Source organism: Melanerpes formicivorus, unplaced genomic scaffold (assembly GCF_026170545.1).
Source record: "Melanerpes formicivorus ecotype bairdi unplaced genomic scaffold, bMelFor1.0.p_v2 SCAF_137, whole genome shotgun sequence".
NCBI lineage: Eukaryota > Metazoa > Chordata > Aves > Piciformes > Picidae > Melanerpes > Melanerpes formicivorus.
This window is the reverse complement of record NW_027142489.1, coordinates 55,418-78,326: the sequence shown is the minus strand read 5'-3', so window position 1 is coordinate 78,326 and position 22,909 is coordinate 55,418. Positions and strand designations below refer to the sequence as shown.

The following is a 22,909-nucleotide window of genomic DNA, read 5'->3' as shown; positions in this document are numbered from 1 at the left end:
TGCTGCCCAGGGAGGTGGTGGAGTCCCCAGCCCTGGCTGTGTTTCAGGGTGGTTTGGCTGTGGTGCTTGGGGCTGTGGTTTGGGGCTGAGCCTTGCAGGGTAGGGCTCTGGGTTGGCCTTGGTGCTCCTGAGGGTCTCTCCCAGCCTCAGTGGCTCTGTGGTTCTGGGGTCTTGCTGGTGTGCTGCAGGTGGGGGCTGTGCCCCTGTGCAAAGCCTCTTCCCCAGCCATGGATGTGCTCCTCTCCATGGGGGCTCTTGGCACCTCCCCCTGCAGGGCTTTTGTGCAGCTTCAGGCCTGGAGGGACCCTCTGGGTCACAAAGATGAGCAGAGGGCTGGAGCTGCTCTGCTCTGAGCACAGCCTGAGAGAGTTTGGGGTTGTGCAGGCTGCAGAGGAGAAGGCTCCAGGGAGACCTTCTGGTGGCCTTGCAGGAGCTGCAGGGGGCTGCAGGAAAGCTGGGGAGGGACTTTGAAGGGGGTGAGGGAGGGACAGGCCTGGGGGGGCTGGAGCCAAAGGAGCAGTGGGAGCTGGAGATTGGCTGTGAGGAAGAAGTTGTTGGGCAGGAGGGTGGTGAGAGCCTGGCCCAGGCTGCCCAGGGAGGTGGTGGAAGCCTCCTGCTGATGCCTGGAGGTGTTTGCAGCCAGGCTGGAGGTGGCTGTGAGCAACCTGCTGTGGGGTGAGGTGTCCCTGCCCATGGCAGGGGCTTGGAGCTGGCTGAGCCTTGGGGTCCCTTCCAGCCCTGCCAGCTGTGTGATTGTGCAGTGGGGGCCGGGGGGGGGACATGGAGACACTCAGTGCTGGGCACCCTGGGACTCTCAGGAGGCTTCCTGGTGGTGGAGTTTCTCCCTTCAGAGAGTCCTGGATGGCTCTGAAGGAGCAAAGCAAAGGGTGGTGGTGCCTGCAGAGAGCAAGCAAGTGGCACAGCCTGAGTGACCTTGGAATGGAAACCTCAGCTGGAGGAGCTCTGGAGAGGAGTTTGTGACCAAGGCCTGTAGTCCTGGTGGGTTTGCAGTGCTTGTAAGGCACTGCTTGGCCTCTCCACAGCCCCAGCGTGGGCTGAGCTGGGTTTGAAGGGGATCAGAACATCTTCCTTGTGAGCCAGGGCTGAGAGCATTGAGGCTCTGAGCCTGGGAAGGAGCAGCCTGAGAGGGATCTCAGCAGTGCTGAGCAACACTCCCAGGGGGGCTGGCAGGAGGCTGGCCCCAGGCTTTCTGCAGTGGTGCCCAGGGACAGCACCAGGGGCAAGGGGCACAGGGCTGCAGGGCAGAAGTTGCACCTCAGCAGGAGGAGGAAGTGCTGGAATGGAAGGGTGGCAGAGGCCTGGGGCAGGCTGCCCAGAGAGCTGCTGGAGCCTCCATCTCTGGCCACATCCCAAACCTGCTTGGTCCTGCTCCTGGCTCACCTCCTCTGGGTGACCCTGCCCTGGACTCGGTGATCTCCAGGGGTCCCTTCCCACCCCCCCTACCATTCTGTGGTGCTGTGAGAGGGTGGAGCAGGCTTGACTGAGGCTGTGGATGGAGCAGGGACCACGTTTGCTGTGGTGCTAGCACGACCCCAGGTCACCCCCAGTACTGCAGGGGACGTGGCCAGGGGTGGGCAGGGAGCCTGGGACCGGCCCCGTCCTGCTCGGAGCTGCTCTGAGGCTTGGCCTCGGGGCAGGGCTGGAAAGGGAAGCTGTGAGGCTTGGGGGCTGGATGCTGTCCGAAAGCAGACACTCTGCACCACTGGGACCTGCCAGCCCTGGGTTGTCCTCGGTGTCCCCTGCAGCTGTCACTGTGCTCACCCAGCTGATGGGGGGCAGCTTTCCCCCCTGCTCCCCTCTGGTTTCTAAGCTGGGCTGGTGCCTGGGGGGGTGTTTGGAGATGCCAGCATTGGGTCCTCAAAGCCCCAGCGCTGTGCTGAGCAGCAGCCAGGCTCACAGCTCTGCTGAGTGGTGAACTCTGCCCCTGCAAGTCAGAGGACCCCAGAGCTGGCAGGGCTGGAAGGGACCCCAAGGCTCAGGCAGCTCCAAGCCCCTGCCATGGGCAGGGACACCTCACACCACAGCAGCTTGCTCACAGCCACCTCCAGCCTGGCTGCAAACACCTCCAGGCATCAGCAGGAGGCTTCCACCACCTCCCTGGGCAGCCTGGGCCAGGCTCTCACCACCCTCCTGCCCAACAACTTCTTCCTCACAGCCAATCTCCAGCTCCCCACTTCTCCTTTTGCTCCAGCCCCCCCAGGCCTGTCCCTCCCTCACCCCCTCCAAAGTCCCTCCCCAGCTTTCCTGCAGCCCCCTGCAGCTCCTGCAAGGCCACCAGAAGGTCTCCCTGGAGCCTTCTCCTCTGCAGCCTGCACAAGCCCAACTCTCTCAGGCTGTGCTCAGAGCAGAGCAGCTCCAGCCCTCTGCTCAGCCTCCTGGCCCTGCTCTGGACATGCTCCAGAGATGTCCTGCAAGTGAGCTGCTGGCTGCCCAGCTCCTGCTTGGCAGGCACGAAGAAGAGTTTGGGAGCAGAGGCTTCACCTCTGGTGTTCTCCCATCACTGCCATACAAACTCCAAGCTGCCTCTCTGCTCCCCTGCTGCTCAGAGAGCCTCTCTCTGCCTCCCAGCATGAGCAGCACTCCCCCTGGGATGCTCTGGCCGTGCAGGGGCATCTCCCTCTGTCCCACCCACACCTGCCTGCAGTCTAAAACCTGCCCCAGAGTTGGATTTTCCCTCTCTGACCGATGCTGGAGGGTGGGTGGGGACCTCAGGTGCTCTTGCCCCGGGCTGGGTTCTTCCAGGGTGACCCCCACAGATGGAATGAGTTGGTCTTCCAATTGCAACAAGACCAAACCCTGGAGACAGGTCTGGCCCTGTCTGGAAGAGAGCTGAGCTGGAGGTAGAAGCAGAGCTCTGCCAGGCACTGCCTGCCCCATGCCTGCTCCCAGCTCCCAGCAGAGAGGCTCCCTGCAGCCTCCTGACGGCCCTCAAGGGAGGGGTGGGCAGAGTGGAACCGACGTGGGTCCTGTCCCCACGAGCAGGCAGGCTCCAGAGGGGGGCTGGGGTGAAAGGGGACGGAGGCAGGACCTCCCCTGACCGCTGTGTCCCCCTGGGCAGGGCTGCTGCTGCAGGACATGACCATGGCAGGGCTGCATGAGCTGCGCTTCACCGAGGAGAAGCCACTGCTGAGGAGCCAGGACACCGAGCTGGTGAGGCTGGGGGGCGCCCTGCCTCCTGCACGGGGGGGGGGGCAGCATGGAGCTGGGGCTTGGGTGGGGCTGAGCTGGCATGGGCACAGCTGGGGGGCTCTGCAGGCTGGGGTGGGGGTGTGCAGGGTGCTGCTGCTCAGGTGTGCACAGGCTCTGCTTGGGGCACAGCAGCCCCCACCTCCCCCCCCAGTGGATGCTCCAGGCTTGGGGCAGAGGGGCTGGAAACTGCCCAGCAGGAAAGGAGCTGGGGGTGCTGGCTGGCAGCAGCTGAGGGTGAGTGTGCCCAGGGGGGCAGGAAGGCCACCAGCAGCCTGGCCTGAAGCAGCACTGGGGTGAGCAGCAGGAGCAGGGCAGGGATGGTGCCCCTGGGCTGGGCACTGGGGAGGGCACAGCTTGAATCCTGGCACCAGGTTTGGGCTCCTCACTCCCAGAAGGACTCTGAGGAGCTGGGGCAGGGCCAGAGAAGGGCAAGCAAGCTGGGGAAGGGTCTGGAGGAGAGGGCTGGGGGGGGAGGAGCAGCTGAGGGAGCTGGGGGTGAGCAGCCTGGAGCAGAGGAGGCTGAGGGAGACCTCCTTGCTCTCTGCAGCTCCCTGAGAGGAGGCTGCAGGGAGGTTGGGGCTGGGCTCTGCTGCCCAGGCTCAGGGGATGGAAGGAGAGGAACTGGCCTGGGGTTGTGCCAGGGGAGGCTGAGGCTGGAGAGGAGGAACAATTCCTTTGGTGTCAGAGTGGTCAGGGCCTGGCAGAGGCTGCCCAGGGAGGTGGTGGAGTCCCCATGGCTGGAGGGGTCCCAGAGCCCTGTGGCCATGGCACTGGGGGCCAGGGGCTGGTGCCCAGGCTGGGGTTGGGCTGCTGCTTGGCCTGGCTGATCCCAGAGAGCTTTTCCCACCCAAAGCACTCTTGGCTCTGTGTGTGAGCAGGGGCTGCCTCCCCATGCCAGTCCCCCCCCGTGTGCTGGGCACTGCGTGCAGCGCTGTGCAGGGGCTGCAGTTGTGTCTCTGTGTGTGCAGACCCCCGCCCCCCCTGCAGCCCCCCCAGTGCCCTGGGGTGGTGCCTCCTGAGCTGGCTGTGTGGAGGGTGCCAGGGGAGCTGGCAGGGGTTTGCCTCTCTCCCTAACAGCTCCTTCTCTCCCCAGGACAACTCGGATGTCTTCCTCTCCACTGTGGACATGGACTGGAAGGTAGGAGCAGCCCCAGGCTGTGTCCCCCCCACCCCCTGGGTCCTGCATGGGACGGCAGCCGGCGGCTGAGAGAGGCTTCAGGACCCTGAACAGAGGCGGGGGGGTGGCTGCGCCCCCTCCCCCCACCCCGCATCCCGCGGCGGGACGGTGCCTGGGCAGCCGTCGGGGCCGGGGTGCTTGCTGCCAGGCATCCTCTGTGCCGGTGCCTGGATGTGGCTGGCGGGCAGCTGGCAGCGACCCAGGGACAAAAACCCTCCCTGCCAGCGATGGCTTCTGCGGCGGGCCCGAGCCGCTCTGCCGGCCCGAGCTGCTTTGCCAGCCCCCCTGCCATCGCCATGGCGATGGTCTCCTGGGCGATGCTGGCCGCCTGCTTGCAGGAGGATGTTTGAAAGGAGGTTTTCTAGGAGGCTTGAGGCATTGCCCGCTCCGTGCCCCCCACCTCCCCCGGAGAGAAGGGGCCCCTCCGCTCCCCTGCCTGGCTCCTGCCCACCCTGTACCTCCAGCTCGCCTCTTTGGAGCCCCAGGACGTGGCCTGGGGGCTCAGCTCATGCTTGGCTCAGGTGCTGGCCTTCATCACTGGCATCCCTCTGGCCAGGCTCATCCTGCAGCAGGCTGCCCCCGCGGAGGTCAGGCTGCTGGGAGAGGAGGAAGGAGGGCAGTGGGGCTGCCAGCCCTCAAGTGTCCCTCTCCTAAACCTTCCCCTCCCCAGGCCACCAAGAGCCAGGTTGTGAGCTGCTGCCTTGCCAGCAGCTGGGACCACCAGGAGGGCTCAGGTGGTGCTGGCTGAACCCTGCCAGGTGCAGCACTGAACCAGCAGCAGCTGCAAGGCTATAAGAGACCTCCTGGGAGAGGGGCAGGGGAGGGCAGCTCCCTGCTTTGGCAGGCTTCAAGGGGTGCCCAAGCTTTTGGGACTGGCATGCTTGGTCTCCACCACCCACACAGGGGGGCAGGGTGCAACCAAGGGGGGAGCAAGGACTTTGGTCAGGAGGCTGGCACAGGGCAGGGGATTTTTGGTAGCCTTCTTGGAGGCCAGAGGTGGAAAAGAGATGCCACCACCCTCCCCAGCAGCTCCACAGCTGGTGAGATGCTGAGGCCAGGAGGGGCAGCCTGGGCAAGGTCTGGGCTGCTTCTTGCTTGGCTTGCTCAGGGCTGACCACTGAAGGAGAAACCAAACCTCTCTGTGCCACTGAAAGGAGGGCAAGGAAGGAGAGGGAGGCAAGGAAGGAGAGGGAGGCAAGGAAGCAGCTCCTGGGAGCACCACGGGCACCAGGAGGGCTCTTGCTCAGCTAGGCTGAGGGAGGGGCTGGTTGGCATGCAGAGGATGCTAAGGAGCAAGGGCTCTGCCAGGGCAATCTTGGCACACCAGGATTTCAGGGGCTGGCCCACAGCAGTGCTGACCTTCAGCCCTGGTGGTGGTGCCCAGGTGGCAAATGCCACAGCGAGGCCCCTGCGTGCCCCTTGGCACCCACAGACCATGAGCTGAGCTTCTCCCCAGCCAGGACCTCTGCCCTCTGGGTTCCACTCCCAGAGGGATGGGCTGGGGTGGGATGAGCTTCCCAGATGGTGCTGGGGCAGCTGGGGAAGGGCAGATTGAGCTTGGAGAGGATGCCTGCCACGTGTGGTCACAGGCCAGAGCAGCTGGGTGTCCTTTGTGCCCACCAGCCAGAGCCACGCTGGGGCACAGCTCTGTAGCCAGAGTGCAGCAAACAGCCTGGGACCTGCAGAGCAAGGCTCTGGGATGGATTCAGCTGAGCCTGTGCAGCCTGGAGAAGGGAAGGCTCCAGGGAGAGCTCAGAGCAGCCTGCCAGGAGCTGAAGGAGGCTCCAGGAGAGCTGGGGAGGGACTGTGGGCAAGGGCTGGGAGTGGCAGGAGCAGGGAGAATGGCTTGGAGCTGGGAGAGGGCAGAGGGAGAGTGGAGAGGAGGAAGGAATGGTTGGCAGGGAGGCTGGGGAGAGCCTGGCAGAGGCTGCCCAGGAAGGCTGTGGCTGCCTCCTGCCTGGAGGTGCTGAGGACCAGGCTGGATGAAGCCTTGAGCAGCCTGGGCTGGGGGGAGGGGTCCCTGGGCATGGCAGGGGGCTGGAGCTGGCTGAGCTTTGAGCTCTCTTCCAACCCAACCCATTATAATAGCCTCTGGAGCTCTCTCCTTTCCCCAGCCCTGGCACTGTGCAGGCTGGGTCCCAGCAAAGGCTGACAGCTGCCTGCCCTTCCTCCAGGAGCTCTCCCTCCATCATCTAGGCTTAGCTCCTTGGGTAAGTCACAGAATCACAGAATCAATCGAGCAGGTTGCAAAAGGCTTCAGAGCTCATCAAGTCCAACCTAGCACCCAACACCTCCTGACAACTCAGCCATGGCTCCAAGTGCCTCATCCAAGCCTTTCCTGAACACCCCCAGGGATGGGGACTCCACCACCCCCCTGGGCAGCACATCCCCAGGGCCAATCTCTCTGGCTGGGAAGAATTTCTTCCTCACCTCCAGCCCTAAACCTCCCCTGGCACAGCTTGAGACTGTGTCCTCTTGTTCTGGTGCTGGGGGCCTGGGAGAAGAGCCCAACCCCCACCTGGCTGCAACCTCCCTGCAGGGAGTTGCAGAGGGCAATGAGGTCTCCCCTGAGCCTCCTCTTCTGCAGGCTAAGCAACCCCAGCTCCCTCAGCCTCTCTTCACAGGGCTGTGCCCCAGACCCCTCCCCAATCCAGACCCCAGCTCAGTTCTTTACTTCTCCCTCTGCTCCTCCCCACAGCCCCTCCCTGCTCCCTCACCTGGATGCTCTGGCCTGACTGGGGGAGTGAAGCCCTTGGGGCTGCCAGATTGAGCCCCAGGGTTGAGGAGTCCGAGGGGGCAGGTGCCTCTGCCCTGGCACCTTGGCATTCTGACCCTGCTGGAGGTGAATGTGGGGAGACCCTGGCACAGGTTGCCCAGGGAGGTGCTTGAGGCTCCATCCCTGGAGACATCCAAGCTCAGGCCTGATGGGGCTCTGAGCAGCCAGCTGTCCCTTGCTGACTGCAGGGGGTTGGATTCAGATGGCTCTTAAAAGTCCCTTCCCACCCACTGCATTCTGTGATCCTGGGAGCTCTCCATGAGGTGTGGGGGGCACACAGCTCTGCCTGGCCTCAGCCTGCCTGAGCAACACATGCCAAGGTCACCTGCAGGTGCAGAGTCTGCCTGCTGCACCCCCCTGGGTCTTTAGCCTGCTTGGAATTACAGAGCCATCAGGTTGGAAGGGACCTCAAGGAGTCTCTGGTACAGCCTTAGCATCTCCCCATGTCCACCAGTGAGCTTCTGCCTGGGTGTCCTGGTGGCTGTGCACTGCTGAAGGGACCTGGGCTGGGGGCTGCAGGCTCAAGCAGGACTCTCTGCAGGGCCAGAAGGTCTGGGCTGGGAGCTTCAGGCTCAAACAAGCTCAAGCAGGATGCTCTGTAGAGCCAGAGGGCTTGATCTGGGGGCTCCAGGCTGAAGCAGGAGTCTGTGTGGGGCCACAGGACTTGGTTTGAGGGCTGCAGGCTGAAGTAGAGCTCTGTACAGGGCCAGAGCAGTTGGGCTGGGGGCTGCAGGCTGGAGCTGAGCTGTGTGCAGGGCCAGAGCAGTCGGGCTGGGGGCTGCAGGCTGCAGCAGAGCTGTGTGCAGGGCCAGAGCTGTGTGTCTGTGTGTGCTGGGTCTGGAGGAGCCCTGCTGGTCTCTGCCCTACCCACGCCAGCTGCCGCACCAGGGCTGAGGGCATCGCTGCCTGTCTCCATCTGCTGAAGGAGGGAAGATGGAGCTGCCAGGCTGGGGGGTGGGTTTGGGGTGGTTTTTTTTGTCTCCTCTTCATAAACAAGGGTATTTGGGGCCAATTGGAGCATGAATAATTCCAGCAGCAGCCAATGGCTGAGCCTTGGCTCCATCGCTGCCTTGCCCGCAGTGGAGCCCGGAGCTGCCGGGGCTGCGCATCTCGTCTAGGCGGGGAGGGGACGCGGAGAGGAGGAGGAGGAGGAGGAGGAGGAGGGGGAAGGGAGAAGGGGGAGGGCTCAGCGCAGGGGCTGAGGCTCGGTTATAAACCCCGCGGAGGGGCTGTGCCAGCGCAGAGTTCGGCTTGGCTGCTGCCGCCGCCCCTGCTTCCCTCTGCCCCGCGCCGGGAGCCTCCGCTCGGCCCTCCCTGCCCCTGGGCATCCTCCTCCCGCCGGCTCCTCACCATGCCCGAGTGCTGGGATGGGGTAGGTACCGCTGCTCCCCCCCCTCCCCGTGCTCGCCTCTGTGCCCGGGGTGGGGGCTTCTGCTTCGGCCGCTTGCCCAGGCTGCAGTTATTTCACCCCGAGCGGGGCTTGGGCTGAGCCAGGCGGGTGGAGGGCTCTGCGGGGGGGGGGGGGGGTGGGGGATGTGTCTGAGCCTTTCTGCACCCCCAGCCCCACTGCTGCATCTCTGTCGCGGTTTTGGGGACAAGATGTCCTTGAGAGCGTCCTCCCCGAGCCGGCTGTGGAGATGCTGTGGCGAGGCCCCAGGGTTGTGGCTGCGGCTGGGGGCTGCCACGGGGCGGGGGAGAGGGAGGGGGTCATGCTGCCTCATCCCCACCCCTAGCCTGGTAGAGGGGAAGGGTCTCTTGCTGCTTTTGAAGCCACCCCCCTCAGATGTTTTCCCTCCTCTCCTGTCATGGCTGGTGTGGAGGGGGCCAGCAGGGTGGGAGCACTGCAGCAACGGGGGGGGGGGGGGGAAGGATAACGCAGGCAGGGCTGGGTTCTCTTGGGCATCTCTGGGTTCTGCCAGCCCCCCAGCATCCCTCCTTTGCTGAGACTGTGAGTTGGCAGTGCCCCTCTCCCTCCTGGCTGGCTGTATCCCCTGCACCCCCAGCCTGTTTCCCCCCCTTCCCCTTCTTCCCCCCCCCCCCCCCCCCCCCCAGTGAGCATCCCTGCAGCAGAGGGCAGGGCTGTGGTACCCAGCAGCGCTGCAGAGGCTGCACTGCAGGCAGGGATGTGCCTGGCTCGGCGCTGAGCAGGGGGGGTGGGGTAGCAGTGCCCGGGGAAGGAGCCCCCACCTCTGGCATGTGATTTTTTGGGGTGTGATTGTCGGGCTGAGCTGCTGCTGGTGAGGCTGTGCTGGGGACTGTGAGGATGGGGATGGCAGCCCTGTGCCCAGGAGGGGCTCTGTGACCTTGGGCCAGGCCCTGCCTCTCGCCTCGGTTTCCCCTCGCCTGCTGTGGTTTGGGGGGAGGGGATGTGCTTGCTCATCACCTGCTGCCTGATGGAGACCTGGAGAGTGGGGAGACAGCTGTGGACCAGAGCTGGAGTTGGGGAGGGATGCCCTTGAGGAACCCAATCTTGTCCCCAGTGAGCCCTTGAGCTGCCCTTGGGCGCTGCGCCCTGCCGGGCACAGCGGATCCTGGCGGAGGGAGGCGCTGCAGAGAGGAGACCCTGTCCCTCAGGGTGCTCCCTCCCTCCCTCCCTCCCTCCCTCTCTCCCACCTGAGGCCTGTGTCCTTCAGAGTCCTTGCTGGTGTGGAACCCATGGGAGCATCCTGAGCCCACATCTTTCCCCCCCCCAGCCATGGGGCTGCCGGTGCCCGCAGCAAGGACTGCGCCGCTTGGGTGCCCTGCCAGCAGCCCCTGCCCGGCCCTGCTCACCCGGGGATGCTCCTGCAGCCCCCATATCCCACCTCGGAGGTCACTGCCAGAGGGCTGGCTGGCTGGCAGCAGCAGCAGCATCTGGGAAGGACCCCTGGAGCCTTGCCCTGGGGGGATGCCTTGCCCAGCGCCCTGGGCTCACAGCCGCAGTGGCTTTTGCTGGCTGGGGGCAATGGGCACGGAGGTGAGGCTGGAGCCCTCCCAGCCAGGGGAGCTGAGGGACAGGGCAGTCCTGGCCTCTCCATGGGGGCACAGCCATTTCAGACAAGGGATCTGGAAATTCCTCCAGCTGTCATTTTGAGATCAGGCTGTGGCATTCCCTGGGCTGCTGCCTGCCTGCTTGTCCCAGACACGGCAGATCCAGGCCAAGAGGCAGGGCTGGGATCCCTGGCACTGCTGCCAAAGCTCTCTCTCAGCCTCAGGCCCTGGAAGATCTCCTGCCCCATCCTTTGGTCCCCCTGTCCCATCCCATCCTCCTCTGCTCCTAAGACTTCTTTGACCATCCCATCCCATCCCATCCCATCCCATCCCATCCCATCCCATCCCATCCCATCCCATCCCACCCCACCCCACCCCACACTTGTCCAGTCCCAAATCCTATTATCCTATTCCAAGCCCCCCTGTTCCCCCCTCCCCCCCTGCTGCTCCCCCCAGGGATCAGTGGGGGCTGGGAGCATCTGGATGCCCAGAGCTAAGGGCTGCCCCAGCGCAGCTGCTCCTCTTTTCCTTGTGCACAGAGCTGCCTGGGCAAGCGGTGGTGAAGGACGGATGAGGATGGGACAGGGTGGGGTGGGACGGGGATAGCAGGGCAGGAGAGGCTGTCCTGAGGCAGGCAGGTGTCAGCCCACCTCTCCTCTCCCCCCAGGAGCATGACATTGAGACCCCCTACGGGCTGCTGCACGTGGTGATCAGGGGCTCTCCCAAGGGGAACCGCCCGGCCATCCTCACCTACCACGACGTGGGCCTCAACCGTGAGTGCTGCTCCCTGGGGCCGAGGGAAGAACCAGCCTGGGGCTGCACGGGCTGCTGGCATGTCCCCCCAGAGCCCCGTGGCTCGGCTCCTTTGCTCCCTCCCATGGAAGGTGCCCGGGCTGCCTTGGGTTTTCCCCTGCACCTGAGAGCGCCAGCAGGGGGCTGGAGGCTCGACCGAACCCAAGAGCCAGGAGCCTTTGGCCAGCCCGGGGTTGGCTGTCCCCAGCCTGGCCACACAAGGCAGGGATGGGCTGCAGAGGATGCTGAGTCAGCCTCCAGCGCCGCTGCTGGCCTGGTGGTACCCAGGCTGGTGGCAGGGGGCAGACCCGGGGGGGACAGCAGGGAAGGAAGTGCCCCAGCAGGCTGGGAAAGAGGGACCCAGAGCCAGGGCTCTGGATGGGGAGATGCTGAGCTCTCTGTCAGCCTGCAGTCTTGCACCCCAAACCCCTGCCCCTGCCCGAGCTGGGATGAGAGGGGAGAAGCAGAATGTCCTCCTCTCCTGCGGGCTGAGGCTGAGTCACGCTGAGGCAGGCTGCAGGAGCGGCAGGAGCTGCATTGGCAGCACAGGAGCAGCTTCTGCCCAGGGATGTACCACAGTGCTTGGGGTGGACCTCCCAGCCAGCCCCAGCCTGGCTTCTGGAGCTCCCAGCCTGGCTTCTGGAGCTCCCAGCCGCCCCCAGCCTGGCTTCTGGAGATCCCAGCCTGGCTTCTGGAGCTCCCAGCCTGGCTTCTGGAGCTCCAAGCCAGCCCCAGCCTCGCCTTTAGTCCTCACAGCCAGCCCCAGCCTGGCTTCTGGAGCTCCCAGCCTGGCTTCTGGAGCTCCCAGCTGGCCCCAGCCTCACTTTTGAAGCTCCCAGCTGACCCCAGCCTGGCTTCTGGAGCTCCCAGCTGGCCCCAGCCTCACTTTTGGAGCTCCCAGCTGGCCCCAGCCTGGCTTCTGGAGCTCCCATCTGACCCCAGCCTGGCTTCTGGAGCTCCCAGCTGGCCCCAGCCTCACTTTTGAAGCTCCCAGTCGGCCCCAGCCTGGCTTCTGGAGCTCCCAGTCGGCCCCAGCCTGGCTTTTGGAGCTCCCAGCCGCCCCCAGCCTGGCTTCTGGAGCTCCCAGCCGCCCCCAGCCTGGCTTCTGGAGCTCCCAGCCGCCCCCAGCCTGGCTTCTGGAGCTCCCAGCCTGGCTTCTGGAGCTCCCAGCCGCTCCCAGCCTGGCTTCTGGAGATCCCAGCCTGGCTTCTGGAGCTCCCAGCCGGCCCCAGCCTGGCTTCTGGAGCTCCCACCTGACTTTTGGAGCTCCCAGCCGGCCCCAGCCTGGCTTCTGGAGCTCTCACCTGACTTTTGGAGCTCCCAGCCACACCCAGCCTGGTGTTTGGAGCTCCCAGCTGGCCTCAGTCTGGCTTTTGGAGCTCCCAGCCTCACTTTTGGAGCTCCCAGCTGGCCCCAGCCTGGCATTTGGAGCTCCCGGCCGGCCCCAGCCTCACTCTTAGCCCTCACAGCCGGCCTCAGCCTCATGTTTGGAGCTCCCAGCTGGCCTCAGCCTCGCTCTTAGCCCTCACACCTGGCCTCAGCCTCATGCTTGGAGCTCCCAGCCAGCCCCAGCCTCGCTCTTAGCCCTCACACCTGGCCTCAGCCTCATGTTTGGAGCTCACCACCAGCCCCAGCCTGGCCTTTAGTCCTCCCAGCTGGCCCCAGCCTTGCCTTTAGCCCTCACAGCCTGCCCCAGCCTGGCATTTGGAGCTCCTGGCCAGCCTCAGCCTCATGCTTGGAGCTCCCAGCTGGCCTCAGCCTCGCTCTTAGCCCTCACACCTGGCCTCAGCCTCATGCTTGGAGCTCCCAGCTGGCCTCAGCAGTGATGCAGCCAGCTTTGGCTGTGGGTTCTGTGGTGGCTACCAGGAGCTCTCAGGGAAGGGCATGGGAGGGCTTTGATGGCACTTCCCCTGCTGGTTGAAGGGCAGTGGGAGGACAGATGACCTCTTTCCATGCTCCCCTTGGGCCAACAGGACCCTGTGCTGGGGTCAGTACTGAGACCAGGACTCTTCAATACATTCATCAAGGACCTGGAGGAGGGCACAGAGGGCACTGCCAGCAGGTTTGCTGATGGCACCAAGCTGGGAGCAGTGCCTGAGACCCCTCAGGCTGTGCTGCCATTCCCCCAGAGCTGGACAGGCTGCAGAGTGGGGCAGGGAGAAATGGAAGGAAGCTCAACAAGGGCAAGGGGAGAGTCTTGCACCTGGGAAAGAACAACCTTAGGGAGTAGCAGAGGTTGGGGACTGAGCTGCTGGAGAGCAGGGAAGGGGAGAAGGACCTGGGGGTCCTGCTGGATGGGAGGTGACCATGAGCCAGCAATGTGCTCTGGGGGCCAAGAAGGCCAAGGGCAGCCTGGGGGGGGATCAGCAGGGCTGTGGGCAGCAGGTCAGAGAGGTTCTCCTCCCCCTCTGCTCTGCCCTGCTGAGGCCACAGCTGGAATCCTGTGTCCAGTTCTGAGCCCTCAGGTCAGGAAGGAGCTCAGGGAGCTGCTGGAGGGAGTCCAGCAGAGAGCCACAGAGCTGCTGCAGGCAGGGGAAGATCTTCCTCATGAGGAGAGCCTGAGGGAGCTGAGGGCTCTGGAGCTCAGAGGAGCCTGAGGGTGAGCTCCTTGCTGTGCCAAAGCTGTGCAGGGTGATGCCCAGAGCCAGGCTCTGCTGGGGGCTGCCCAATGCCAGCCCCAGGGGCAGTGGTGGAAGCTGAGGCAGAGGAAGCTCCATGGGAACAGGAGGAAAATGTTTCCCCTGTGAGGTGCCAGAGGCCTGGAGCAGGCTGCCCAGGGGGGCTGTGGAGTCTCCCTCCCTGGAGACATTCAGACCCCCCCCGGTTGTGTTCCTGGGGGAGCTGCTGTGGGTGCTGCTGCTCTGGCAGGGGGCTGGGACAGGAAGATCTCTGGAGGTCCCTTCCAGCCCCCATCATGATTCTGTGCTTCTGTGACCTGGGCTCTGAAGCCTGCTGCCTGCCCTTTCCCAGACAAGCTTTGCTTCAACACCTTCTTCAACTATGAGGACATGCAGGAGATCACGAAGCACTTCGTGGTGTGCCACGTGGATGCCCCTGGCCAGCAGACAGGAGCCTCACAGTTCCCTCAGGGGTAGGTGCCAGCTTTAGGGGGTTCCCTCTGCCTTGCTAAGATGTCCCCTCCCTGCCCACTGGGCTGTTGCTGCCTGGGCACTCCTGCCCTGCCTGCAAGCCCCTCCAGGCCACGTCGAAGCCTGGGGGCGGCTGACTGCTCCGGAGCAGTTCCTGGGTGGGTGGCATTGCCCTGCCCACTTCGGGCAGCCCAGCTGCCCTTTTCCCCAGCCTCCTCACTCTGTGCAGCTGCCACAACTGCTGTCCTGTGCCTCCCTGTGCCACAGGTACCAGTACCCCTCCATGGACCAGCTGGCTGCCATGTTACCCAGCGTGGTGCAGCACTTTGGGTGAGTCCAGCTGCCAGGGAGGACAGAGGGCAAGGAGGCAAGGAGCAGGGGCTGGGGGGGAGGGGGAGCTGGCACCCTGCCTGTCTGTCTTGTGGGTGGAGGAGGTGCTCCAAGGGATACATGCTGGAGCCCAGTGTGTGTCCCCCTGCTAATATGGAGCTCTCTCTGCTTGCTAGGTTCAAGTACGTGATCGGGATCGGAGTCGGGGCAGGAGCCTACGTGCTGGCCAAGTTTGCTGTGAGCCTGGGGGCTGGGGGGAGGGCTGGGGGGGAATGTGGCAAGGAACAACTCCATGCACCAGCAGAGGCTGGGGATGGACCTGCTGGAGAGCAGGGAAGGGGAGAAGGACCTGGGGGTGGGTGGAAGGATGACCATGAGCCAGCAATGTGCTCGGATGGCCAAGGACAGCCTGGGGGGGATCAGCAGGGCTGTGGGCAGCAGGTCAGAGAGGTTCTCCTCCCCCTCTGCCCTGCCCTGCTGAGGCCACAGCTGGAATATTGTGTCCAGTTCTGGGCCACTCAGGTCAGGACAGGCAGGGAGCTGCTTGAGAGAGTCCAGCAGAGAGCCACAGAGCTCCTGCAGGCAGTGGAAGATCTTCCTCATGAGGAGAGCCTGAGGGAGCTGAGGGCTCTGGAGCTTGGAGCAGCCTGAGGGAGCTGAGGGCTCTGGAGCTTGGAGCAGCCTGAGGGAGCTGAGGGCTCTGGAGCTTGGAGAGGAGCAGCCTGAGGGAGCTGAGGGCTCTGGAGCTTGGAGCAGCCTGAGGGAGCTGAGGGCTCTGGGGCTTGGAGCAGCCTGAGGGAGCTGAGGGCTCTGGGGCTCAGAGGAGCCTGAGGGTGAGCTCCTTGCTGGTGCCAAAGCTGTGCAGGGTGATGCCCAGAGCCAGGCTCTGCTGGGGGCTGCCCAATGCCAGCCCCAGGGGCAGTGGTGGAAGCTGAGGCAGAGGAAGCTCCATGGGAACAGGAGGAAAATGTTTCCCCTGTGAGGTGCCAGAGGCCTGGAGCAGGCTGCCCAGGGGGGCTGTGGAGCCCTCCTCTGCGTGGAGCTATCCAAACCCCCCCCGGATGTGTTCCTGGGGGAGCTGCTCTGGGTGCTGCTGCTCTGGCAGGGGGCTGGGACTGGAGGAGCTCTGCAGGTCCCTTCCAGCCTCTGACACTCTGTGATGATTCCCTCCAAGATTAAATTTGCCAGCCCAGCTCAGCTGGAAGCAAATGAGGGCTGCATTTACAAGCAAGCCTCCCACCCACAATGGAGATGCAATGAACAAGGACAAAATAGACAACATCCACAACACTGAAAGGGATCTACAACCGACAGGCAGCACAGGAACCCTCCCTGGCCAAAGGGCAGGGGCAGCTAATAGCCTCTCCCCACTCTGCTCCTCTTCCTACCCACCCTGGGCACAAAAGGGACAAGAGACAGAGCAGGGAAGCTGTGGTTAGCACCAGCCACACCCAAAGTGATGCAGACAAGGTCAATAAAGCCAGGAGAAGCATCAGCCACAGCCAAAGAAGCCAAAAGCATCCCTGGTAGGAGCCTCACCCCTGGGGGTGTTTGCAGCCAGGCTGGAGGTGGCTGTGAGCAACCTGCCCTGGTGTGAGGTGTCCCCGCCCATGGCAGGGGCTTGGAGCTGGCTGAGCCTTGGTGTCCCTTCCAGCCCTGACAGTTCTCTGATTCTATGACCTGAAGGAGGCTCCAGCAGAGCTGGGGAGGGACTCTGGACAAGGGCTGGGAGTGGCAGGAGCAGGGAGAATGGCTTGGAGCTGGGAGAGGGCAGAGGGAGAGTGGAGAGGAGCAAGGAATGGTTGGCAGGGAGGCTGGGGAGAGCCTGGCACAGGCTGCCCAGGAAGGCTGTGGCTGCCTCCTGCCTGGAGGTGCTGAGGACCAGGCTGGATGAGGCCTTGAGCAGCCTGGGCTGGGGGGAGGGGTCCCTGGGCAGGGCAGGGGGCTGGAGCTGGCTGAGCTTTGAGGTCCCTTCCAACCCAACCCCTTCTAGGATGCTGTGATTGCTCCCAGCACAGGGCTCCACCAGCTCTGTGTGCAGAGCAGTGGTGCTGGGCGGGGAGGTGCCCAGGGGCTGCTCCTCCCTGCCCTGCTGAGCATCACCCCTCTTGCCCTCTGCAGCTCATCTTCCCCGACCTGGTTGAAGGCTTGGTGCTGATGAACATCGACCCCAATGGCAAGGGCTGGATCGACTGGGCAGCTGCCAAGGTGGGCAGGGCCCTGCCCCCCCCTGCTGGCCCTGGGGGCTCCCCGGGGCAGGGGCTGGCCGTGAGGGTGCTGTAACCGCCCTTTGCTCCCTCCACAGCTCTCTGGCCTCACCAGCACCCTGCCAGACACCGTCCTGTCCCACCTCTTCAGCCAGGTAAGGGCTCCACGTCCTGCCAGACCCCCGCCCAGCCTCCCAGCTGGCAGCCACAGTGCCGCTGGACCTGCCCCATGCCGAGGGTGGACCCTGCCTGTGTCCCTCCTGCCCGACCCAGGGCTTAGCCTCTGCCAACTGTGCAGCTCATGCCCACACCCTGCCTGGCTGTGCTGCCCTGCAGCACCTGCATGCCCAGCCACACTGCCCAGCGCCCCAGCAGGGTGCCACAGTGCCACTGGACCTACCCCTGTGCCCAGGATGGACCTTGCCTGTGTCCCTCCTGCCTGACCCAGGGCTTAGCCGTGCTGAGGGTGCCAACTTGTGCCCACCTCCATGCCCAAGCACCCTGCCCAGCCTCCTGCCCCCAGTGAATGCTCTCCCGGTCTCCATCCCCTGGGGGGCAGGAGGAGCTGATGAACAACACGGAGCTGGTGCAGAGCTACCGGCAGCAGATCGGCAGCGTGGTCAACCAGGTCAACCTCCAGCTCTTCCTCAACATGTACAACAGGTGGGTGCCAGCCCTGCCCCTGCCAGCCCCAGGGGCTGCAGCATCCCTGCCTGGCCCTCAGGGCACCAGGGCCTGACCCCCGCGGGGGGCCGTCATCCCCTCCCCTGTGCCGGAGCGGTGGCACCTGTGGCGCAGCCTTACCGTGTCCCATGGGGGCATGCCCCCGAGCTCTGCTCTGAGAGCTGGCACAGGCCTGGCAAGGGGCCAGAAATGCTGTGCCACACGGGCACAGAGCCTTGGTGCTCAGCGTCCTGGCAGGGGGGTGACCAGGGGGTCCTCCATCAGCAGGATGCCAGCAGAGCAGGGCTGGGTCCTGCTTCCCCAGCGCTGGCAGCACCCCGGCTCCGGCGCCCCGGCTCCTGCATCTCGGTGCTGGCAGTGCCCTGGCTCCTGTGCCCTGGTGGTGCCCCAGCTCCTGCACCCTGGCCCTGGCGGTGCCCCGGCTCCTGCACCCTGGCAGTGCCCCGGCTCCTGCACCCTGGCCCTGGCGGTGCCCCGGCTCCTGCACCCTGGCAGTGCCCCGGCTCCTGCACCCTGGCCCTGGCGGTGCCCCGGCTCCTGCACCCTGGCAGTGCCCCGGCTCCTGCACCCTGGCAGTGCCCCGGCTCCTGCACCCTGGCAGTGCCCCAGCTCCTGCACCCTGGCCCTGGCGGTGCCCCGGCTCCTGCACCCTGGCAGTGCCCCGGCTCCTGCACCCTGGCAGTGCCCTGGCTCCTGCACCCTGGCAGTGCCCCAGCTCCTGCACCCTGGCCCTGGCGGTGCCCCGGCTCCTGCACCCTGGCAGTGCCCTGGCTCCTGCACCCTGGCAGTGCCCCAGCTCCTGCACCCTGGCCCTGGCGGTGCCCCGCCTCCTGCACCCTGGCAGTGCCCCAGCTCCTGCACCCTGGCCCTGGCGGTGCCCCGGCTCCTGCACCCTGGGGCTGGCAATGCCCCAGCTCCTGCACCCTGGCGGTGCCCTGGCTCCTGCACCCTGGCAGTGTCCTGGCTCCTGCACCCTGGTGCTGGCAGTGCCCTGGCTCCTGCACCCCGGCGGTGCCCCAGCTCCTGCACCCTGGCGGTGCCCCAGCTCCTGCACCCTGGCAGTGCCCTGGCTCCTGCACCCTGGTGCTGGCAGTGCCCTGGCTCCTGCACCCTGGCAGTGCCCCAGCTCCTGCACCCTGGGGCTGGTGGTGCCCCGGCTCCTGCACCCTGGTGCTGGCAGTGCCCTGGCTCCTGCACCCTGGCAGTGCCCCAGCTCCTGCACCCTGGGGCTGGTGGTGCCCCGGCTCCTGCACCCTGGTGCTGGCAGTGCCCCGGGCTCCTGCACCCTGGTGGTGCCCCAGCTCCTGCACCCTGGCACTGGCGGTGCCCCGGCTCCTGCACCCTGGTGCTGGCAGTGCCCTGGCTCCTGCACCCCAGCACTGGCAGTGCCCCGGCTCCTGCACCCTGGCGGTGCCCCGGCTCCTGCACCCTGGGGCTGGCAGTGCCCTGGCTCCTGCACCCTGGCAGTGCCCTGGCTCCTGCACCCTGGTGGTGCCCCAGCTCCTGCACCCTGGCACTGGCGGTGCCCCAGCTCCTGCACCCTGGTGGTGCCCCAGCTCCTGCACCCTGGCGCTGGCAGTGCCCCGGCTCCTGCACCCTGGTGGTGCCCCAGCTCCTGCACCCTGGCACTGGCGGTGCCCTGGCTCCTGCACCCTGGTGGTGCCCCAGCTCCTGCACCCTGGCGCTGGCAGTGCCCCAGCTCCTGCACCCTGGCGCTGGCAGTGCCCCGGCTCCTGCACCCTGGTGGCGCCCCGGCTCCTGCACCCTGGCAGTGCCCTGGCTCCTGCACCCTGGTGGCGCCCCGGCTCCTGCACCCTGGCACTGGTGGCATCACCTCCCCATGGTGCCCACCTTGACCCTTTTCCTCCTTTCTCAGCCGCAGGGACCTGGACATCAACCGGCCTGGGACTGTGCCCAATGCCAAGACACTGCGGTAAGAGCCAGGCTGGCATGGCATGGCATGGGAAGGGGGATGGTGGTCCACTGGTGCCAAGCTCTGACTGTGCCCCCTCCTCCTCTCCCTTCTAGCTGCCCTGTGATGCTGGTGGTCGGAGACAATGCGCCTGCTGAAGAGGGGGTGGTGAGTGCAGGGGCAGTGCCCGCAGGGTGGCATGCAGGGTGCCCACTGGCAGGCATGGTCATGCTCCCTGCCTGCTCAGACAGGGAGTGGAGGGAACTCCTCTGCCAATTTTCCTGCCCAGGTGGGCACCTGCCCCTCAGCATGGCTGCCACAGCTGCAGGACCTCCATTTCTTCCTGTGCCCATGGCCAGCGGCAGTGGTTGGCACACACCTGGGCACAGCCCCTGCTTAGCCTCACGCACACTAGCAGCTGCTGGCACACAGCTGCATGGCACAAGCAGCCACGGGTCTGTGCTCTTCTGTGTTCTGAGTCCTCAGCTGGTGGCCACATTGGCACAGGGTGCGTTAGTGCATGCCTGACGTGTGCCAGCCGCCCCAGATGCCACCCCAGCCCTCCCCCTTCTCTTGCCTGGCAAGGGGGAAGTCCTCCCCACCCTGTGGCAAGAGGTGGTGGTGCTGTAGGCTCAGGGTTTGCCCAGCTGGGCTGGGAGATGCCAGCTGTGGTGCCAAGGGGAGGGTGGCAGAGCATGGGTGCCAACTCCTGCCAGCCTGAGGGCACCCCAGGGGTGCTCACCTCCCCCCAACTCTTCCCCACAGGTGGAGTGCAACTCCAAGCTGGATCCCACCAACACCACCTTCCTGAAGGTAGGTGGGGGGCAATGGACAGCCAGGTGCCCATCCAGTGCCCCATTGCCCTCTGGCACCACCTCCCATCCCAGACCTGTCCTGGCCAAGGGGCTGGGCACAGCCAGGTACTGCCCATCCAGTGCCCCATTGCCCTCTGGCACCACCTCCCATCCCAGACCTGTCCTGGCCAAGGGGCTGGGGGCCTGTGGGGGTGGCAGGAGTGCTCCAGCAGCAGCATCCTGCCAGTGGGGTAGCAGGGTGGGTGGCAAAGGCTCCCTGGCACCCTAAGCAGGACCTTCTCTCTGCAGATGGCTGACTCTGGAGGGCTGCCCCAGGTGACCCAGGTGAGCCCACCCTCGTTTGCCCCAGTACCTGGGGCATGCTGGCCCCTCAGATGCACCCTGGGGCTGGCATGGCGGGCACAGGGCTGATCAGGGACCCTGGCCCCGGTGCCATCTCAGCCTTGTTCTGCTCTGTCCCCACAGCCTGGCAAGCTGACCGAGGCCTTCAAGTACTTCCTGCAGGGCATGGGCTACAGTGAGTGCCAGGGACGGGCAGGGGTGGGCAGCGTGCCCGGGGCACCCTCTCTTGTCCCCCTGTGTGTCTGTGTGTCCCTGTGTGTGCCCCTGGGTGCCCCGGCGTGGGTGTGCCACGCAGCTGGGGTGAGGCAGGGCAGGGGCTCCTGGCCCTGGGGAGCAGCCAGCACAGCTGATGCCCTCTCTCTGCCCTCCCTGCCCTCCTCCCCCCCGTGCCAGTCACCCACCTGAAGGACCGGAGGCTGAGTGGAAGCTCAGGTACCGCTCAGTGCCGCTCGGCCGGTGCCCACAGCTGCATGGTGCCCGCCTGGCCTGTGCCCTCCTGCTGCCTGGGCAGCTTTGGGAGCAGCCTGGGCCGCCCCTTCCCAGCCAGGTGCCCTCTGCCTAGCTCTGCTTTGCCTGAGACGACCTCCTGCGCACGGTGCCAGGGGCCGAGCGATGCCCTCCAGAGGAGCCCACCCGCTGTGGGCACAGCCTCACCGGCGCTACCCGCCGTGGCCTCCCCCAGCGGGCTGGCAGCCGTGCCCGCTGGGCATCGCGCTTGGGCGGGGGTCTCCCCTTCCCTGCACACCGCGGGAAGCCGGGAGAGCTCCCATCCCCCCCTGCCCCCTCCCCCCGAGCCCACCGCCTCCCGCCCGCTGGCTGCACGCCCGGAGGAGCTGTGCCCAGGAGGCGGCCTGCCCCGGGGCACTCCCTGCCTGCCCTGCTGCCCCCTGCCAGCCTGGAGCCGCTCCTGTTGTGCCAGCACCGCATGCTGCAAGCTCGTGCCCGGGGCCCCCCTCACCTCGGGCAGCAGGCACCGGTGGCTTTGCTTGCGTGGGGCCGGTGCCATCTGGGGTCCTGCTGGCATTCAGAGGGACCCCCAAGCCCTCTCTCTCCCCCCCTCTCTCCCCCCCCCCCCCCTCTCTCCCGCTCCTCCCCCCCTCCCCCTCTCTCTCCCCCTCTCCCCCCCTCCCTCTTCCTCCCTCCCTCCCTCCTCCTCTCCTCCCTCCCCCTCTCCCCTTCCTCTCTCCCCCCCGTCCCCACTCTCTCTCTCCCCCCCCTTCTCCCCCCTCCCCTCTCGCCCCCCATCTCTCCTCCCCTCTCTCCCCCCCTCCCCCCTCCATCCCCCTCCCCCTCTCTCCCCCCTCCCCCTCTCCGTGTGCCCACGCAGTGCCATCTGCCAGCATGACCCGGCTGGCACGCTCCCCGCACGGCCTCCCTCACCAGTGCCAGCTCCGTGGAGGGCACACGCCCGCGGGCCTGCACCCACTCGGAGAGCACCGAGGCCATGGGGCAGATCAACCACACCATGGAGGTCTCCTGCTGAGGGCCCTGCTCGGCGCCGACGTCTCCTCCAGAGCCACCTCCCCCCTCCATCAGCATCCTGCCGGCTCCCCGCCCGCTCCCTGGACGTCCTCCACCGGGGCCCTCACCCCTTTCGGGGGGCTGATTATTTTTGTCTTCTCATTGCCCCTTGGTCTCCTCCTCCTCCCCTCGCCTGGCACCGGAGAAGGCGAGGGGCTGCCAGCCACTGCCTCTCGGCTCCGGCTCCTGGCTTCAGCCTGGCGTCGGTCCTCACCCTCCCTGGCATCAGCCTGGCCCTGGCTGGGGAGGGTGGGCGGCGAGGGGACAGGGCCAGGACGGGGTTGGGGGGCGGGAAACGGGGGCAGGGTGATGAGATGGGCACAGAAGGGAGAGAGAGATGGGGCAGGACGGCAGGCTGCGGGCAGGAGGTGGAGAGGTTGGGTCCCGCGGGTGAGCCGCTGGTGGTTGGCCGGACCCGAAGGGAGGAGAGGAAGAAGGAACTGCCCTCCCCGGGGCCACTCCCGGGCATGCAGCTCCCGTTCGTCCCAACCAGCGCTCCCTGGGCAGAGGTGGCACGGGGCGGCGGGGGGGAGGGGGTCCCCCGGCACACCCGGGACCTATTGCACCCCAGACCGTCCCTTCCCTTCGCCCCGGTCAGAGAGGTGCTTCCCGGGCGGCAAGTAGGACAATCACCACCGACCACCAGAAACGCAGTGGGGCAGAGGGCAGGGGGCTGCGTGCCCTGGCTGGCTCAGTCCCTGGCACTCTGGCGCTCCCTCCGCGCTCCGGGGCTCAGACACCACCAGGTCTGGGGCCCTGGCACGGCACTTGTCCCCTCCAGCTCCACCGCAGCCTGCTGTTAGCAATAAGGTGAGGCACGAACCTGTCCCCCCACTGCTCTGCCCTGCAAGGTGCCAGCGGTGTAGGGGACGTCGGGAACACCCCCGGGGGCTGGCTTTGGCCACAGAGCTGCCCGAGACCCACCACCACGGCACCAATCCCCCCCCCCCCTTCCCCGACCCCTGGGCACTCAGCAGAGCATCTCTCAAGGGCTTGGCTCCCCCCCCCGAGCCCTGGGCCCCCCCCCTCCGGCTACCAGCCCTGGGTGGATCCAGCTTCTCAGGCTCGGCAGGGAGAGCTGCAC

At 66.0% G+C, this 22,909-nt stretch overlaps 1 protein-coding gene across 1 annotated transcript; it reads left to right on the top strand.

Annotated features, from left to right (window-relative positions):
* The first annotated feature begins 3,082 nt into the window (after nucleotides 1-3,082).
* On the top strand, nucleotides 3,083-21,883 carry NDRG4 (NDRG family member 4). Its single transcript, XM_068168417.1, is given in 17 exon segments — nucleotides 3,083-3,171; nucleotides 4,304-4,348; nucleotides 10,801-10,906; nucleotides 13,896-14,016; nucleotides 14,282-14,344; nucleotides 14,521-14,581; nucleotides 16,466-16,552; nucleotides 16,650-16,706; nucleotides 17,111-17,214; nucleotides 19,112-19,168; nucleotides 19,264-19,315; nucleotides 19,913-19,960; nucleotides 20,251-20,286; nucleotides 20,428-20,479; nucleotides 20,698-20,736; nucleotides 21,632-21,666; nucleotides 21,668-21,883. Coding segments are annotated over 17 exon segments (1,158 nt in total). The 5' UTR covers nucleotides 3,083-3,096; the 3' UTR covers nucleotides 21,788-21,883.
* Nucleotides 21,884-22,909: the final 1,026 nt, after the last annotated feature.